The sequence below is a fragment of the Trachurus japonicus genome, chromosome 10 (genome assembly GCF_045865225.1).
Source record: "Trachurus japonicus isolate A0001 chromosome 10, Traja_1.0".
Taxonomy (NCBI): Eukaryota; Metazoa; Chordata; class Actinopteri; order Carangiformes; family Carangidae; genus Trachurus; species Trachurus japonicus.
In genome coordinates this window covers 33411414-33426342 of record NC_140916.1, presented here as the reverse complement: position 1 = coordinate 33426342, position 14929 = coordinate 33411414, and the positions used below count along the sequence as shown (strand labels likewise).

The following is a 14929-nucleotide window of genomic DNA, read 5'->3' as shown; positions in this document are numbered from 1 at the left end:
GAAGGAGAGCAGCTCATGTTGGCACATCTGCCAGTGTCATGACTGGACACCAACAACAAACTCACACTTCGACCAGAATTTCAAAGGATTTCTGACTGACTAAATAAAAAAACTTGTGACTAAACAAGGAGGGAGTTTTATAAAGAATACCTTGTTTTTCCTCGGGCACATAGTTTGCATGGTAAAGACAAAACAGTAAAAGACTGGTGGACCAACTTTAACAATGAGACACCTGACTGTGAGGCCATGCAAACTACAGTTTATCTTCAGGTGGTTAGTTTATACTTTTCCTACCCATTGATTTCTTCGACTGGATATAAAGACAGTTGATCTTCTCTTCACAGTTGTCTTTAATGTCTTCTTCCCTTGGTTCTTTCATATACACACACTTTCAGTTGTTCATTCATCTACCTTCATTACTGCATCAGCATCAGCAAAAAATACATTGAGAATCGGTCAATATGGAAAAATATATAGTGATAAAGTTTTTTGCCATATTGCCCAGCCCTACTCGTGCCATCCCATAATGTCCAATCAAACGTTGGTATGTAGAATAAAAACAAGGTTGATTTGTAAAAACCATATGATTGATTTGAATGCTCGTCAGCAAAATGAAGAAGAGGTGTTATGTAGATGAAGGACAGTGGCTTGACAGTTAGAGTGAGCAGTAGAAGGAGACTGCTGATGCTCTGAACCAGACTCACTTCCTGTCTCTGTCTTGTAGGTGCTGGAGAACGCAGAGGGAGCCAGGACCACTCCATCAGTCATCGCCTTCACAGCCGACGGGGAGCGACTGGTGGGCATGCCCGCCAAGCGCCAGGCTGTCACCAACCCCCAGAACACCCTGTACGCCACCAAGAGGCTGATCGGCCGTCGCTTCGACGACCCCGAGGTCCAGAAAGACATGTGAGTTCTGATGTAGCCTTGTTGCTCCAAATATAAAGTCATGTTTGATAATTATTGTACAGTTGAAAGACTTGAGTTCATGTCCATGTTGGTTAGACTAACACCATAAACATACAATCAGCCGTGTAGAGGATCACCGTCTAAATGAAAACTGTCCGTCACTCACAGGAAGAATGTGCCCTACAAAATTGTGCGTGCGTCTAACGGCGACGCCTGGGTAGAGGCTCATGGGAAAATGTACTCCCCCAGCCAGGCCGGAGCTTTTGTCCTCATGAAGATGAAGGAAACTGCAGGTACGTCTAGAACTGCTCTGGATGAATGTCAGTACTGTTTCTCTAAAACCTGCACCGTCCACACATCAGTGTCAGTTGTGGTGATGGTTTTGTTTTTCGCGCTGCAGAGAACTTCCTGGGAACTAAAGTGAAGAACGCTGTCGTCACTGTACCGGCCTACTTCAATGATTCTCAGAGACAGGTAAACACACACACACACACACACACGAGGCATAAATGAGAACTGCAACAACAAGCAAATACTGACTCAAACAGACCTTTAGCTGTTGTACAGATGGAAACAATTAGGGATCTTAAAAAAGGTGAAACCGGTTATCTTTTCACTCTCATAATTCTCTGATGGGACTTCACAGAATAAGGTCAAGACCTTTAAGGATCATTCTGTAGAAACGATGTGATGCAGTCATGTCAACATTGCACCAGAGTCTCAGGAGAGTTTCCAGCAATTTGTAAAAGGTGTTGAAAGAATCAGAGTTGAGAGTCAAGTAAACAATAGAAGTGTTGTGTTACTTGTTGAGTTTATACACTGGAATTGCTGGTTCAGTGGATGATCCATCATTCTCCTCATCAAATACTCAGAGAAAATAACAGAATGTTGACAGAGTTTGTTTTCGAGGTAAATTAATTGCATTCAATGCAAAACCGCTGATGTGTGTTTCCATCGGGGGCAGTTTTTCGGCAAGCAGTCTCTTTACAGCTTTGCATTTCCCTCTAAAACAACTCTGTCAGGTAACGTTGTGTTATTATCTCATAGCGTGGTGAATGTGCAGCTCACAACTTGTCCACCAGAGCGTTGTGGAGTTGTTGGATTGTGTATTTGATGAGTTTGATGAGGGAAACCAAGAAATTCCATAATGAGCCTCCGTAGCGTAGCTCTGAGCAGCTAGCGGCTCTGCTCCACCCATCTAAAAATGGCTTGCTTGAACCTACTCCTAAAACTATAGGGATTATAGCAATGGGCCAATTTGCCAAAATGTTGAAACATCCCTTTAAATGATCCCAAATCATAATTGTATAAATCAGACCTCCAATAAATTCTACAATGGTGTAACAGATATTAAATTGAATTTTGTCAGGTCTTTATTTTTAAAAGTGTCTCAAATGTTTCTTGTTGAACGTTGACTGTCACATCTGATCAAAGCTGCAGTTTGTTCTCTAACAGTTTTTTCAGTTTTCAGTGGATGAGTTGATAGAAAACCAGCCCCCCCCCTCCACAACATGTATCAGTTTTCTGATGTTTGTGTTTGATTCCCAGGCCACTAAAGATGCAGGGCAGATCTCTGGACTCAACGTCCTGCGTGTGATCAACGAGCCGACCGCCGCCGCTCTGGCCTACGGCCTGGACAAGACCCAGGACAAGATGTGAGTGGAGATGACGCTCCATGTGTGGAAGCACATGATGAAACGGCTCAGTAATGATCCTATCTAGCTGCACCTGTGTATTTACAGCCCCTCATGTCTGTTTTCAGCATTGCCGTGTACGATCTCGGCGGCGGTACGTTCGACATCTCGGTCCTGGAGATCCAGAAAGGAGTCTTTGAAGTGAAGTCGACCAACGGTGACACCTTCCTGGGAGGAGAGGACTTCGACCAGCACCTCCTCCAACACATCGTCAAGGAGTTCAAGAGAGAGGTGCGGTTCAAGTGTCCGTCTGCAGACCGGCCTGTGATCTGTAGCTCCGTCTGTGGTTCCTTCTTTTCATGCCTGGTTGTTGCCTCTTGTCGTTCCAGTCCGGCGTGGACCTGACCAAAGACAACATGGCTCTCCAGAGGGTCAGAGAGGCGGCGGAGAAGGCCAAGTGTGAGCTGTCCTCCTCGCTGCAGGTACGCACACCGTGGTGGATGCGCCTTCATGACCAGTGGTGAAATTGGGTTCACTTGGATCAAGGGCTTTTTTTCTCTTTCCTGTTATGAAAGTGTAAGAATCTGCTGCAAGGCAAAACATCTATTTTTGAAGAATAACAGCATCCAGCATCACATGCTATCATAACACACAAAGGTCCTCCATGATGCTAAAGAGAAGGTCACAACAGATAAAGGACTGAACAACCAGACTTAGATTACAAAGTATAATTTGTTTGGGTTATCAGCCGCAATTGACTCAACTATGGAAACTGAAGCAATGTGTTTCCTCCATAAACGAAAAGAAAAAGAAACGTATTTCTGATGATTTTATCAATTTTGGTAAATTTGGTGTATTTAAGATTTCCAATGTCCAGAGAACTGTAATAAGCTTCATGTAGAACATGATGGTGAAAAGTCTTTTGGTCCAGCTCTCAGTCAGTTGTCTGGACTGTGTGTGTCTGGGCTCAGTGTTACAGTGCTGGTAGAGGAAGCTGCTGTGTGTGTGTGTCGCTGCTGAAGGACCGGGCCACACAAACCTCTAGACGTCTTTTTGTTGTTGGTGTTGTTGTTGTTGTTGTTTAGAGGAGGGATTAATTAGTGCATTGCTACATCAATTGGTTTCCCTCATAATCACGTCTCCAACAACCCAACCCAGTAAACCCAGTCCTACACCTTCATGTGGACATGTCATCCCAAGACACGTACAGCTGTGCTGAGACCAGAAACTGAACTGAACTGTTAAACATTTCTAACTGTCATGATAGTCTGAAGTGGTGACATGACGTCTGCTCCCCCCCCAGACCGACATCAACCTGCCCTACCTCACCATGGACGCCTCTGGACCCAAACATCTCAACATGAAGTTGACCCGCGCGCAGTTCGAGGGCATCGTGGCCGACCTGATCCGCCGCACCGTGGCCCCCTGCCAGAAGGCCATGCAGGACGCCGAGGTGTCCAAGGGAGACATCGGAGAGGTGCTGCTGGTCGGAGGCATGAGCCGCATGCCCAAGGTAAACACTACAACACAAATCTAACTACATAGAAAGATAAAGCAGGTACTTGTATTCATACAACCTATATAGTACAAGAATCGTGTTCAATAACAATGTTATGGAACTAAATTATAATCGAATTACGCATGACTCTTTCAGTTCAAATTTATTTAATAGTTTATCGTCATTGTTATAAAACAACAAGGTAACGTTGGAGCATTCACAACATTTTATGGTCATAAAGTGCAACCGTTATAATCCCAAATAAATAGTCAACCCAAATAAAGGAAGAATAGAACAGAGTAGATATAAATATCATTCCTGAGGAGAAAAGCTCAAGTTTCCATCCTACTTTGTTTTACACCATAAGAAAGGAGACATGAAATCACACACAGCTACAAAACTGTCAAGGATAACACAACAAATCCAAGCACTTCCTTGGTGTGAGTGCAGGGGCATACAAATCAACACAACACAGATCACATGTTAGTTTTGCCTTCAGAGCACTGACGTTGGTGTGTGATGTTAGTTTATTCTAGATCCCCTTTAGTCACTGCCCCAGTAGTGACTATTCTTCCTGGGCTCCACAGTTACAATATAAAGTTTGTATACTAAATCTGGATGTACACATATACATATAAATATGCACATAATTGCATACATGTTCAAATATTTAAGAAAGACAATTATCCTGAACCAAGCAAGCCAAGTGGGTCATGTGTTAATAAAGCAACAATTACACAAACAACACACCAAACTAAACTTGGAAGAAGAAGAAAAAACAGATAAATAAAAAATAGGTAAAATGAGTCACTGGTGTGAGGAGACATATGTAAATAAGTAGTGATATGGATTTTATTTCTGTGGAAAGTTTCAAGAATACGACTTGTACCTGTCCCGTAGGTTCAGCAGACGGTTCAGGATCTGTTCGGCCGGGCCCCCAGCAAGTCCGTCAACCCCGACGAGGCCGTCGCCATAGGAGCGGCCATCCAGGGCGGCGTGCTGGCCGGCGACGTGACGGACGTGCTGCTGCTGGACGTGACTCCTCTGTCGCTGGGAATCGAGACCCTGGGCGGAGTCTTCACCAAGCTCATCAACAGGAACACCACAATCCCCACCAAGAAGAGCCAGGTAGGTGGAGGAACGCCGCCGGATCGATTTAAAATATCGATAGTATCGATGCTACACTCACTCACTGCGAGGCGAGCAGCGCTCTGCTGTGGCTGCCTGATGGCAGAGCAGAAGAGGAGCGCCATTTTGATATATTTGTCCAGGTAGCTTAGAGTGAAGTGAAAGTAAGATTTAGTCATCTCCAGCATTAGATAGGCTAATGTTATTTTTCAGTGTAATTGGTCATCACAGTAATTTAGCAGACTGAAAATAGACTATTCAGACAGTCACATAGGGAATATATTCAGCCAGTTGAAATAAAACTAAATGAATTATTTAACTGGAACTGAAAAATAGATATGCTACCCTACAAAAAGATATAGAGATGGTAGTGGTAAAAAGTATCGGTATTGGTATTACTATCGGCAATACTGGCCATGTATTTACTTGGTATTGGATCGATACCATTTTGCAGTATCACACAGCCCTAATAAACGGCCCTCTGCCCCCACCCAGGTGTTCTCCACAGCAGCCGACGGCCAGACGCAGGTGGAGATCAAGGTGTGCCAGGGCGAGAGAGAGATGGCGGCCGACAACAAGGTGCTGGGTCAGTTCACCCTGGTGGGCGTCCCCCCGGCCCCGCGCGGCGTCCCCCAGATCGAGGTCACCTTCGACATCGACGCCAACGGCATCGTCCACGTCTCCGCCAAGGACAAGGGCACGGGCCGCGAGCAGCAGAGTGAGTGTGGGCCGTCGGCCACAGAGCAGCAGCATGCATTTATTCATTTATTTATTTATTTATTTATTTATTTATTGGATCTCCGTTAGCACCTGCACATTAGCCTGGCTGTTCTTCCTGGAGTCCAAGTTACCAGTCAATGTTCCTTCTCCGAGTTCACAAGACAGACAAGACAAAACAAAACCAACAGTCAATACAGTCACAACACATATACAATCATAGACTCTGACCAACATATATCACAGGACATCACGGAACACCATACACAACATACAAACACCACACAAACAGATACCAAAAAATAATAATAATAAATACAGGACAGAGGAAAAGAAAAAGAAAGAGCAGTCTCAAAGGGTAGGATCATTGTTTTTACCAACACCCACACTACTGTTGCTGGACCATTAAAAGAAACTGTTTCAGCAAAAATGTATACATAGTAGGTTCCTCACGCTGTCACCGTGTCTGACTGCTGCTGTCCCCTCTCCCCCTCTCCCTTTCTCTCCCCCAGTCGTGATCCAGTCCTCCGGAGGCCTCAGCAAAGACGACATCGAGAACATGATCAAGAACGCCGAGAAGTACGCAGAGGAGGACAGGAGGAGGAAGGTAACGAGGACAGACCAGAGCTGAGGAGGCTCTGAAGCTGAGCTCAGGTCTTTGGTTGATGAAAGATCAGAGGGTCAGAGGTTCAGAGGTTCAGAGGTTCAGAGGTTCAGGCTCCTGCTGCAGCACCGCTAACGGTCGTCTCTGGTTTGTTGTGTAGGACCGCGTGGAGGCCGTCAACACAGCTGAGGGAATCATCCACGACACAGAATCCAAGATGGAGGAGTTCAAGGACCAGCTTCCTGCTGATGAGGTAGAGTATGAGGGAGGGAGGGGGGGGCCTGCTGATGAGACATGGCGGGAACTTCTAATATTGATGTTCAACACTGTCTTCAACATGATTTGTCTGAACCAGTGTATACAGCATGAGACATAACAGGAATTTAAGCATTCTAGTAATGTACAAGTTATTGAGTTTGTCCCATTCAGCTGGACAGAAGCTTTGACCCTTGGTGGCCAGTGATCCAGGCACTGTGGGTTAGAAAGACAAGCGCACTGCCCGTGTCCACACACTCATTCCTTTTCTGTTCTCTGATGTGTCCACTCACAGTGCACCAAGCTGAAGGAGGAGATCTCAAAGGTCAGGAATCTTCTGGCCAACAAGGAGTCAGAAACAGGAGAGAACATCAAGCAGGCAGCCACCAACCTGCAGCAGGCGTCACTCAAACTCTTCGAGATGGCCTACAAGAAGGTAGGAAGCACGTCCTCACTACGCTTCATGTTGCACAAATGTTTCCTACAAACTCAGTTATTATAGTCATGTATAGTCATGTACAGCAAAAAAAAGTAGTGTGGCCAGTACAGACTGAAAATACCATGGTCATGTTTTACCACGTGTCCAAAACAATGAAGATTATATGAATTTCACCAATTAAAGGTCCAGTGTGTAAAATGAGGGGCAAACGGTGACATCTAGCATTCTGATTCTGATTCTACTATCCAAATGGATTTATTTTATAGTGATTATACACACAAACAAATTCATTGGTAGTATATACAGATTTTGCCAATAAACCTTGACAAATACTATGCACTGGGCCTTTAAGTCTGCAAGTTTAGACTTATTATAAAATATTTAGATAAAAAAAAATATATATTTATCAGAAACAACTTATTTTTAATAATTACTTTGTTTTACTGTGTAGGCATTATATAAAAATATTGTTGATTAATCTTTTGGTCAGGATAGTGATGTCATGTTTTCTTCAACCCACTAAAACTTTTGTCTGACCAACTGTTTTCAGTTGACTGAATCCTTATGTGGAAACTGTAACAAGTGGATGTGTTATAAAAAAAAAAAAGAGAGAGAAATTATTTTTAACTGTTGGATTTTATTTGTTTTGTCAACTGATAAATCCACCGATTCTTACATGACAAATTGTGTGTAATGAATGAAATGTACAGGTTCTACACTGAACTTTTTTTTTATATACAGTAAAAACATAGTTGTCTCTCAAAAAGAGTGTCAGAAAATAATCCTGGACATGTATAAAGAACCTCTGACTGGCAGCAGACATGACTGACCCGTTGACTTCCTCCTTCCGTCCTGCAGATGGCAGCAGAGCGGGAAGGCGGCAGCGGCAGCAGCAGCAGCTCGGGCTCATCGGAGGGAGAGAAGAAGGAAGGCCAGCAGTAGACCTTTGCACTTGGCCGTCACGAGGTTCCCGTGACGACGGAGGACTGTTGGGCTCAGGGGGTGGACGGGGTGGGGGAGGGCGTCGGTCTCGAATGACAAGCTGAGTCTTGGTCATTCTCACCATGTTATTATTATTCTGCTGTGTTTTGGCAGTAAAATACTCTAGTGAACGGATTCATGTCAGTGTAAACTCTTCCTATGATATCCTGTCTGTCTGTTTGTAATTTAATTGTCTTGTATGTTGTTTTTTTCAAAGCTCTTGATTTACATTATGAGGTAGTAAAAGTAATTTTTTGTCTAAGACATCATCATGTAGGTTTCATCTTTCATTCATCACTGTTTGTTCCATGTGGATCAGATGGAAGGTTGTTCACTCTGTACGCTCTGGCACAGCCCTGCTTGACTACATTTACATAATATAATATTGTACAGTGCTCTAAATCAGTAATAGCTATCTTGTTTTAATAGTGCACTCTCAACGACTCAGAGGTGGGAAGTTGCTGTACAGAATTATTAGACTTTGTATGTCGGGAACCTCCCTGCTCTCAGGAGTCCTGGGTGCACTCTAAACTATTCACAAATGGATGCAGAACTGTGAGAACTACGGTCAGGAGGCGCTGTGTCATTTCATCAGCACCACCCTCAGCATGTCTGTTTCTTTTCCTCTGATATTTGTTAACAGGCTTTTTACATGCTGTGGTGTCAGGTTAAAGTCTCAAACCAAACAATGGGGGCAGAATAGAAAATAATATACAAGTTTATATTATATCTGTTTGTGAGAAGATGAGATCAAGTGTGCGTTTGCTAGGGAAGAATGTAAGGCTTTTAGTTATTTGCATCTCAAACACAACAGAGCTCCGACGTCTGACTTCAGTTGAGCTGTAAATGACTTTGTAGAATCCGTGTTTGTCACAAATTGCACAATAAAAGGACGAGGCCTTAGTTTACCTCCCCTGTCAGACAGACGGTGAGAGGAAGAATCAGGATTCAAGGAAACTTAGCAGAGGATTTGAGAAAACATGAGCCCAGCTGTGTCATTCCCCTCCAGAAGGACGTTTTGTTGCTGCCATAAACTGCTCTGTGTCATTTGATTGTTGCTGCCAACCTGCCGTATAATGATCCAGGAAGCAAAAGTGCGGCGGGGACCGCTCAGACCTGAGGACCCCGCTGTAGGGAGGTGGACAGGAAGCAGTGTGTTGACTTGAGAGAGGTGGGGGGTGGGGGGGGGTCTTGTGTTATTTTGGGATGTGATTATATTATTGGAGAGAAGAAAATCTGAGGGTCAATAACTGTTTTGTTTTTTTTCTAATAAAAATCTGAAATGTGACGTTGTGTGATTGACTCCAGGCTCATTACATCCATCAGTGTTTTCACTTCACATCCTCAGCAGCTAAAGAGATGGAGTATGTTGATGCTGATTTAAATTTAAAGTAAATTAAGCTAATGATTTTATACATATAATACATAACACAATACAGAAATAACAGTGTAAAATAACATTAAAATGTTAAGAATTATTGTCTGGTAACTTTTTATAGAAATCCACTGAGGCTGAAAACAAAATCATTGAAGCTGTCCATGAGTCTGACAAGGACGTCCACTGGTCTCTCACCCGACAGCTTATGACTTAACCTCATTGTATTCACAGTATTCAGCTTTTAAAGTGATAGTCCACCCAAAATTCAAATTGCACTCATTATCTCCTCCCCCTCATGTGGACTAAGGGCTGGGAGAAGTTTCAGAGTCCTCCGTGGCTTCTCTGAGTTACAGGGGGTCTCGGCGTAGCAGTGCATGTCCATATAACGGTTGCAAAATCAACAGATTTGCAACTTTCACCAAAGTAAAGCCCCAAGACTTAGAGACTTTTGTACAATTAAATCCAGTGCTGTTTATTTACTTCAAAAACTGTAAAACCTATTAAACCTTTCTCCTCCCACAATTTTTGCTCAATTGACACCAAATTTGCTACACTGCATCACTGCAACCACCCAGCTTTTTGATACTTTTACAAGTTGAGCCTACAGTGCATGGAAATGTTTGACTGTAAACATATAGATTTACATTTTCAATCCTCCTGAACAAAAATCAACAGTCATAGTAGATGGAGTTTGGCAAATACCAGACTATGTCTGGGAATCTCAAAATTAATTTTTGAAAATATTTTTGAATTCTGCTCTCATGGCAACAGTCAATGTAATTAGATTATGGAACAAAACACTTATTGTTAAAAACAAGTGACCAACATTTCCATGCTGTCAAGATGCATTATGTTTTATCAGTCTTGACAGCAAGTCAGCTATCAAAAAAAGGACAATGTTATACCATTGTTCTACTCTATACAGCTTAGTGGGCTACTCAAGAGAAAATACCTCAGATTAAACTCTTTCTGTGTGGAGTATTATTACCGTAACTCTGTCAAAGTCCAACCAGAAAAATGAAAACGGCATCAAGTCAAAGTAGGAGTTTGCGCGTCCCAGTGATACACGGTTCATTACGGTAATGTCGATCATGTGACGCCACCCCGCGGACCAAAACACCGGAAGTAACGCAGGAGAGGCTGCACGGCTTCTCAGTACCGTAGTTCATATAATACATCCATGCTCAGTACCGTAGCTCCAAGAGTTGTTGGTCAATGTGAAACATCCCAACGCTGACGGAGAGCTGCGGGGCTGTGCTTTCTGTCACTACCACGTGTATTACATATATTACCGCAATGCCCGCGAAGTCGCTGTGGAAGTAGTGGTACAGTAGGGTAAGCGGACCGATGTAGAGTGGAAAAGTGAAAGATACAGAGAAGAGCACATGGTGCGATCCCGCGGTGTTTAAAAAAACAAACAAACAACAACTTAAGCGTGTGAGATACAGAGTAAGTGAGAGAGTAAGTGAGTGAGTGAGTCTGTCTGTCTGTCTGTCAGTGATGTCGGACACCAGGGCCGTAACGCGGCCGGCAGGACACAGTGAAGAGGAGAGCGACATGGAGGACGCTTCTTCTGAGCTGAGGTAACTTATGTGAATGAGACAACACACCTCAACAGCACTGAAATCATTATTTGCCTATTTATCATAGAGTGTGTATGTGTGTCATAATGCCACATACACATATTATTTGTACTTAAACTAATGAAATTCTCCCATTTTTAGCACCAAACAATAATTTTGGCAACAAACATATTGTATCCATATTTCTTTCAGTCTTCCTCAGCCTTCTGATGAAGAGTCCAGTGACAGGTATTGACACTGTGCCTATTGTAACAGTTTTTTATTTTGTATTGTGGATTTTCCTGTGGAAAATTGACAGCATTTGTAATTGAAAAACCTTTATTTGTCCCTGAGGGAAATTCAAAAACACTTAAAGGAATACTTCACCCAAAATCAATAATTCACCAATTTTCTACTCACCGTCATGCCAAGGAAGGGTTTGGAGAACTTTTCTGAGTTATAAAAACGCTTTTGGAGTTCCAGGGGGGGTCCGGCTGGCAACGGATTTTCATATAACAGTCCCTCCAGGAATTTGCGATGTTGCGATCGCAACAATTAACGCAAATTCAGCCAATCCCCGCGAATTTTTGCGATCTTGCAATTTTGTACAATCACCGCAACTTTTCCGCAAATTGGACCAATTGTCGGACGGTGCTTTCCGCGAGTTACACAGCAGAGAGTGCGAGTCTGGACGGAGCGGTGGTTGAAAGTGAGTCCACGGAGGAACAGCGTGGCTGGGCTGACGGCAAGAAACTTGATACAACGTGCACAAAGTGATAAGTAAAGGAACACAAACTGAGTTGAACGTGTTGAGTGTGTGAGTTGTCCTGGTTGACCACCCGAGGCTGTGTCAACCCCGCAGCACCCGGCGGCCAGGTGCCCCTTCCCCCATCCTAAGGCCCTGGCCCTGGACCTGAGTAGCCACCCTCCCCTTTTTATTCAAAGACTGGACTGTGTTAATGGCATTTTAAAACAGTTCTTTTACCATGATTTTTAAACAGACATTTTAATTAAAAGTAAAACAACTTTCAACTCTAATTTTCCTGTGCCTTTCTTAACAAGTGGAAAATTGCTGGTATAACATGACATCACATTATTTTGTGACATTTCAAAATTTTCGATTTTCCTTTGATTTTTAATTATTCAGAACAAAACTGCAACTTTTTTTTGCAACTTTCGCTGTCTCCTGCAATTTAATCGCAACAAAAGCGCTTAAAACATCGCAACATTCACCGCAATTTTTTCAAAATGTGGCCGCAAAATCAGGCATTTTAGGCCGCAACAATCACAAAAGAAGCCCGCAAAATCCTGGAGGGACTGATATAATGGCGGTGGATAGAGTTCACTTTTGAATCGTCCCCAACACACACTATGAAACATCCAAATACCTCCATACTGCTCGTCTGTACTGAAGCTGCGACATTAAAAAGTTGTTTGGAAAAAAATAATTTGATGTGTGTGTTTTATCTGCCGCCATTATAAGAAAATCCGTTGCCAGCCGAACCCCCCCTGGAACTCCAAGAGCGTTTTGATAACTCTGAAAGTTCTCAAAACCCTTCCTTGGCCTGACAGTGAGTAGAAAATTGATGAACTATCGATTTTGGGTGAAGTATCCCTTTAAACTGCACATATGCATCTGAATGTTTTTGGATTATGTATGTTCAAGTGTGGGACTGATCTGTAATTCTTTCAATTGTTCCATTTCTTTCAGTCTTCTTCCTGGTGATGAGCAGCCACCCTGCAGTCGTCCCAGCCCAGCTGGCGGCGTCCCACGGCGTGAGAGTGGGAGATGCACAGGTCCTGCTCACCACTCACCCCCACATCAGCGTTGGAAATCAGTGGACGACCCAGATGAGGCGGCCCCTACTCCCCCCAAATTTTCCCCAAAACGTGCCCCCGGTGTCCAACCCCCTTTGAACGTGGGGAACCCTCAACCAGCTGAGATCTTCTCTCACTTTTTCGATGCGGAGGTTCTCCAACTCCTGGTCGAGTCCACCAACCAAAAAGCAGCATCTAACCTGGAGAAAGGGAAGACCTTTAGTTGGACGCCGGTTGACGCTGATGAGCTGAAACAGTTCATGGGAGTGCTGCTGTATATGTCTGTGGTCCAACTCCCACAGGTAAGTGACTATTGGTGCCAAGCGACGATTTTTCGCGTGAATTTCCCTACAACGGTCATGCCCTGCGACCGCTTCCAGCTCATTCTTAGTAACCTCCACGCCAGTGACCCGAAGGCTGATGCAGAGAATGACGCCAAGAAAGGGACGCAAAATTATGACCCCATCCATCGGGTCAGACCACTCCTGGACATGGTCCGCAGCCGCTGCCTGGCTTTTTACCACCCCAAACAACACTTGACGGTGGATGACAGGATGGTCGCCACCAAGGCCAGACCAGGCATTAGACAATACCCGAAGGCCAAGCCGACTAAACGGGGGGTGAGGCTGTTTGTGTTGGCCGATGTGAATGGATACACGGTGGACTACATCCTCTCCACTGGAAAGGCCACCTCATCTGGCTCAAGTAAGGGGCTTTCCTTTGAGGTAGCTGTGGAGCTGGTGAAGAAAGAGTACTTGGGGACCGGCTACATCATCTACACAGACAGCTTCTACACCAGCCCCCTGCTCTTCCGCCACCTCATCCAGCAGGGATTTGGTGTTTGTGGCGTATACCGGGATGGGAGAACCGGCGTGCCAAAAACCAAAGAGACACTGGACCAAAGGTCGCCAAGGGGCAGCATCCGCTGGATCAGAGATGGTGACCTTTTGTACATTAAATGGAAAGACGTCCAGGAGGTCTCGGTCTGCTCAAGCGTCCACCCGGTCTACAGCGGGGACACGGTGCAGCGCTGGCAAAGGACGGCTGAGCAGCACCAGAGGGTCTCCGTCCCCAGACCCACGGCCGTGACAGAGTACAACAAGTACATGGGAGGAGTCGACATGTCCGGCCAAACGCTCGGCGCCGACGCAGTCCACCGCAGAACAAAGAGGTGGACCGTCACGGTGTTGCAGCACCTGGTGGACATCTGCGTGGCCAACAGCTACGTGATCCACAAGGAGGTGTGCGCCAGCCGGCAGCAAGCACACACGACCCGCCAGCAATTCAGAGAAGAGCTGATCGCGCACCTGCTCCAAACGTCTCTCCAAGTCTGCGATGGTCCTCCGCCGCCGGCCCCCGACCACTGCCCTGTCCCCACAAGCAGCGGGAATCCAGCGTCCCAGCGGTCCACCACGGGGCGGCGGACATGCAAAGTTTGCAAGAGGTGCACCAGCTGGATGTGTCAACTCTGCAATGTAGCGCTGTGTCTCCAACCAGACAGGAACTGCTACAGGCAGTTCCATATTGAGAATGGACTGTAGATTTATATTGTAGTTGTTATGAAGTTATAGTTTTTCTGTTTGACTTGACACTTTACATTTGTATAGTTTGGTTTTTCACTTTTTCACTTGATACACATGATTGGGTTTGTACTTTTTCACCTAGAGTTCACTTTTGGACTCTTTTTCTATTTTTTGTCTGTTTTTTTTTTTTTTTTTCATAAATCCAGAGCCATAGATTCAGAAAATGACTTGATTGATTCTCAACATGTATAGATTGCCATTTCAAATGTCAAATCAAAACCCACTAAACAAAAAAAAAACAAGTTTGATTTTGTGTTTTTTCTTCATTTCTAATACTTAACTATTTTCTTCACTGCTAATACTTCCATACCATGTGCAATAATCATATGTGGAAAGACGTCACCACATACAGTACAACGTCGCCTCTGACTGGCTTTTGCCCTTTTTCTTCTTCTTCTTTTCCATGTGCCGGGCATTGGGGGTGTG

At 44.4% G+C, this 14929-nt stretch overlaps 1 protein-coding gene across 2 annotated transcripts in view; it reads left to right on the top strand.

Moving 5' to 3' along the window:
* hspa9 (heat shock protein family A (Hsp70) member 9) overlaps positions 1-14929 on the top strand; it is a 353332-nt gene that overhangs the window by 1746 nt on the left and 336657 nt on the right. Inside the window, exons 4-16 of one of the 2 annotated variants that reach the window (XM_085788569.1) lie at positions 725-906; positions 1075-1199; positions 1307-1380; positions 2455-2561; positions 2669-2831; positions 2930-3022; positions 3844-4053; positions 4939-5166; positions 5662-5884; positions 6396-6490; positions 6648-6740; positions 7038-7178; positions 8040-8426. In XM_085788569.1, coding sequence (XP_085644695.1) covers positions 725-906; positions 1075-1199; positions 1307-1380; positions 2455-2561; positions 2669-2831; positions 2930-3022; positions 3844-4053; positions 4939-5166; positions 5662-5884; positions 6396-6490; positions 6648-6740; positions 7038-7178; positions 8040-8123 — 1818 coding nt within the window. In that variant the 3' untranslated portion in view covers positions 8124-8426. Of the gene's footprint in view, positions 1-724; positions 907-1074; positions 1200-1306; positions 1381-2454; positions 2562-2668; positions 2832-2929; positions 3023-3843; positions 4054-4938; positions 5167-5661; positions 5885-6395; positions 6491-6647; positions 6741-7037; positions 7219-8039; positions 8427-14929 lie in introns of those variants that run through there. The other variant, XM_085788570.1, reaches the window with a different exon arrangement.